The sequence below is a fragment of the Callospermophilus lateralis genome, chromosome 6, assembly GCF_048772815.1.
Source record: "Callospermophilus lateralis isolate mCalLat2 chromosome 6, mCalLat2.hap1, whole genome shotgun sequence".
Classification (NCBI taxonomy): Eukaryota; Metazoa; Chordata; class Mammalia; order Rodentia; family Sciuridae; genus Callospermophilus; species Callospermophilus lateralis.
The window spans coordinates 120,583,314-120,587,609 of record NC_135310.1 but is presented as its reverse complement, the minus strand read 5'-3'; the positions used below and the strand labels follow the sequence as shown (position 1 = coordinate 120,587,609).

The 4,296-nt window shown below is 43.6% G+C and overlaps 1 protein-coding gene across 1 annotated transcript; it reads right to left on the bottom strand.

The window, feature by feature from the left end:
* On the bottom strand, positions 1-243 carry Smim40 (small integral membrane protein 40). The gene has a single exon (XM_077109612.1). It carries the CDS (start codon positions 241-243, stop codon positions 1-3), a length of 243 nt encoding a protein of 80 aa, XP_076965727.1.
* Between the last annotated feature and the right edge of the window lie 4,053 nt (positions 244-4,296).

Here is a 4,296-nt window from a genome sequence, read left to right as displayed (position 1 = left end):
TCACAATTCCAGCTCCTCCTCTTTCTGAGGTGTCCCTAGGAGCCAGTCCCCCAGTTTTGCGCATGGTAGAATCCACAGCAGCTTATAAGCAGCCTCCAACATCAGCAGTGTCAAGAACAAAATCAGGAAAATAAGGAAGGCCTTGTCCAAAGCACGTTGCAGGGGACTCCTGGGAGGAGAGGGACCTTGAGCAAATGCCAGGAACACATCCCCCTCGTCCACCTTGCCTTCTTCCTGTGCCATTCTCACCCATGGTCTGACAACTGGCTGGATAAGTGGGCCTGGGATGGAACCCTTGGCTCAGCACTGCCAAGATTAAGGGACGCGGCTGTGGCAAGTCCAGCACCTGCCGTTCTTGACCCTAATTCCAACACCGGAGAGAAAGGAGGAAAGGGTCTCTGAATCTTGGGAACAATTGTTCAATCATCCAGGTGATGTGACAGGCCTACAGTAAATGATTTCTCAACTCTGATCAGCTTTACCATAGTTTAATTCAGTGATTTGAAAACGGTGGGACCATCATAGAGACATAAACTGCAACCGTCCATCATTTTGAGTCTAGGCTCAAGGGTCAGTCTTGGACCCCTACAATGAGCAAGATGACCTAGCGTGAGCCGCAGTCAATCAAGCAGCTATAGCCACTTCCGGCTTTCTGGCGGGTAGCCGCCGCGTTCGGTGGTCTGGGCTGCGCCACTGGGTAGGGAAGGCGGGGAGGGCTCGAGGCAGGGGGCGGGGGCGGGGGCGGGGGCGGTGACCCAGTTCGCGCATGCGTAGTGCTTTCGGGTTCTGTGGGTGGCTGAGGGTGGGACTTTTTAAAACCAAGAAGACTCCTTAATTCCTGTTACCTCCCATGCCCCGCGAGGATTATAACTGGACTGCCTGAGCCCAAGAGAAGTTCATGAAATAAGAAAGACCGTGATTGGTCAGCGGGGCGAGGGCGTGTGTCTGGAACTCGTTTATTGGGGAAACTCTACGGAGGACCGAGATTTTGCCTGCCGATCGCTGTGCTCTGAGCGGTCGCTGGTGGAGAAAACCTGGAGGAAGTAAGTTGTCATTGGGGCACCAGAGCTTATGCTAGTGGGGTGACTTAGTGGGACCCCTAGTTAGCCTGTGGAGTCTGGTCTCCGGAAAGACCAAGGTTTCAGTCCCATCCACCAACTTCAGGGAAGGGAGGCGGACTGGAGATTAAGCTCCATTAAAAACTCTGGAGACAAGATTTGATGAGTTTTCCGGATGGAGAACGATCCATCCCAACTTCACAGGGACAGAAGCTCCCTGTCCCTTTCCCTGCTCCTTTCCAGATCTTGCCCTGTGCACTTTTCATGTGGCTATATCTCTGTATTGAAATAACCTTTGTAATAACCAAGAAACGGGTGTCCTTAGTCCTGTGAGCTCCAGCAAATTAATTGAACCCAAGGAGAGAATTGTGGGAACCCGGGTTTGTAACTAGTGGGTCAGAAGTATAGGTGGTACTCCACTATTTTCCATTGATTCTGTAGGTAGAGAGCAGTCTTGTGGGACTGAGCCCACACCCTATAGGATCTAACTCCAGGTAGTTAGTGTCAGAATTTAATTAAAGATGCCCAATAGCTGGGCACCGTCTCCCACGCCTGTAATCCCAGCAGCTGCTCGGGAGGCTGAGGCTGGAGGATCACAAATTCAAAGCCAGCCTCAGCAATTTAGTGAGGCCCTAAGCAATTTACCGAAACCCTGTCTCAAAATAAAAAATAAAAAAGGACTGGGGATGTGGCTCAATGATTAAGGGCCTCTGAGTTCTATCCCTAGTGCCAAAAACAAACAAAAAAAAACACCCAGTAGATGTCTATTGGAGAATTTCTTGGTGTGTGTGTGGTGGGGGGAGGGACCCCATAAAAATCTGGTACCAGAAGAGAGCGGGAGTAGGGGGAGAAAAAAATTGGTTCTTTGCCCCTCACAGGTACACAATTAGAAAAATATTAAAATGACCACATTTTTTTTTATTATTGCATGTATTTAGGAATTCTGAGGGTAGACCAGATATGGTTGAATGAGTAATAAAACAGAAGCACATTATTTATAAATATATAGATGTATATATATATATATATATATATATATATATATATACACACACATACACTACAAATTTGTTTTTCTTGTCTTCATTCAGTGAAGTTACTAATTATGTTGCTATAATCAAGATTTTCACATAATCTGTGTTCAGTTGATGGTAATGAACTAAAAAATTAAAAAGTTAAATGCAACTGTGATCAAATGTTGCATAATTTGTAGCCAGGCATGATGGCACACCCCTGTAATCCCAGTTACTGGGGAGGCTGAGGCAGAAGGATTGCAAATTCAAGGCCAGCCTCAGCAATGCAGTGGGACTCTGTCTCCAAATAAAAAATAAAAAGGGCTGGGGATGTAGCTCAGTGGTAAAATACCTGCTCAGGCCCTGGGTTTCATTCCCAGTACCACAAAAATAAAAATTTAAGTACAAAATTGCAAATTATAATTAATAGATATTAAAAGTTAAATTGTTTATAGAAATCTGAAATTTTATCAAAAGTTTTTTAGAAACTACATGTAATTCAAGCTTTGGTCACCTATCTACTTGCTAGTGTAACTTCAAGAGTCATGTTTGTTATACCTAGGTTTATATATTCAGACAGTTCTGACTTATGGTTAGACTTACAATGTTTTCCTTTACAATGGTACAAAACTGATACACACTCAATAGAACCTACACCTTAAAATCTCAATCTTGATCTTTTCCCTAGTTGGTGATATGTGGTAATTCTTTGCAATGCTGTACAGTGGCAGAGAGCCTCAGGGCTCAGTCACCCACATAATCACAAGGGTAATACACAAGGATAATAAGTACTCTATAGTGTACTCTGTTGCTAAGCTATGGCATTTGATAAGTTAGGTGTATATCTTTTCTTTTTTTCTATACTGGGGATTGAACCCAGGGGCTCTTTACCACTGAGTTACATCCCCCAGCCCTATTTATTTTTTATTTTAAGATAGGGTCTTGTTAAGTTCCTGTGGCTGACTTCAAACTTGTGATCCTCCTGTCTCAGTCTCCCAAATAGATGTTATTACAAGTGTGTGCTACTATGCTCAACTGGTTACATACATTAAATGCATTTTCAATTTACAATATTTTCAACTTCCAATGCATATAGAGAGATGAGACCCCATTTTAAGAAAAGAAGCAACTATAAACAAGTTTAAGAATAACAGAAACCATTTAGTATAGGAAAATGTTTCTCAGCCACCATATGCAACTGTGGCCCTACAGACACCATCGCTATGTTAGAAAGGTATTGCATTCCCTATTGACTGAGAAGGTGGTTTTGGAAAGTTCATTAATTTGTCTTTCTTCTTCTCTACTCAGTTATATTGCTCAAATTCTGCCTTGAATTCTAAACAAGGGTCTTTCTCTAGAGTCAGCAGCAGAACAACCCATAAATCTTCACAGCATTTGGTCATTTTTTTGTTTCAACAACAGGACAAGAGGTATGGAGACACATTTCCGTAGGTTCTGAGTAGAATTAATTATCAACTTCTGTTTAGATTGCCATTGCATATTGTAAGCAGCCTTCTAAAATGGTTTCAAGCAATCCTCACTTCCTGGCTTTATTCATGCCCTAAGGTAATCCCCTCCCTTTGAGTGTGGACTGTACCTCATGACTTGTTTCCAACAAACAGAATATGCTAAAAATGATGGATATCACTTCTAAGATTAAGGTAAAGTTATAAAAGATATGGCTTTCATCTTGCTGGAACTCCCAGTTTGTTGTTATTGTTTTGACTAGGGATTGAACCCTGGGGTGCACTATCATTGGGCTATAATCCCAGTCCTTTTTATTTTTTATTTTGAGACAGCTGTCTTGCTAAATTTCCAAGGCAGGGCTCAAACTTGCAATCCTCCTGCCTCAGGCTCCTGGGTCACTGGGATTGCAGACCAGCACCACCACACCCGACTCTGGAAGAAACAATCTGCCAAGTGGGAAAGGCTTACTTGGCAAGAAACTGAACATGGCCTCAAGACAACATGCAATAAGGAATCCAGACAAAATCAAGTGGTTCTGATCCCCACCCCCTCACTCCCCAACCTCTCCACCTAAATTATGTTGCAACAACCAACTCTCCTCTCAGCTTGTAAACAGATGGTCCAGCAACTCCTTAGGCCCAGAATGCCTGGCTTTGTCTGCTATGTAACCTTCCTGGGGTGGCAGTAGTAAGCACCTCTGCCATCTTTTACCAGTCAAGAGCTTATGGACCCAATGTGCATCAGCAGATCACCTTTAC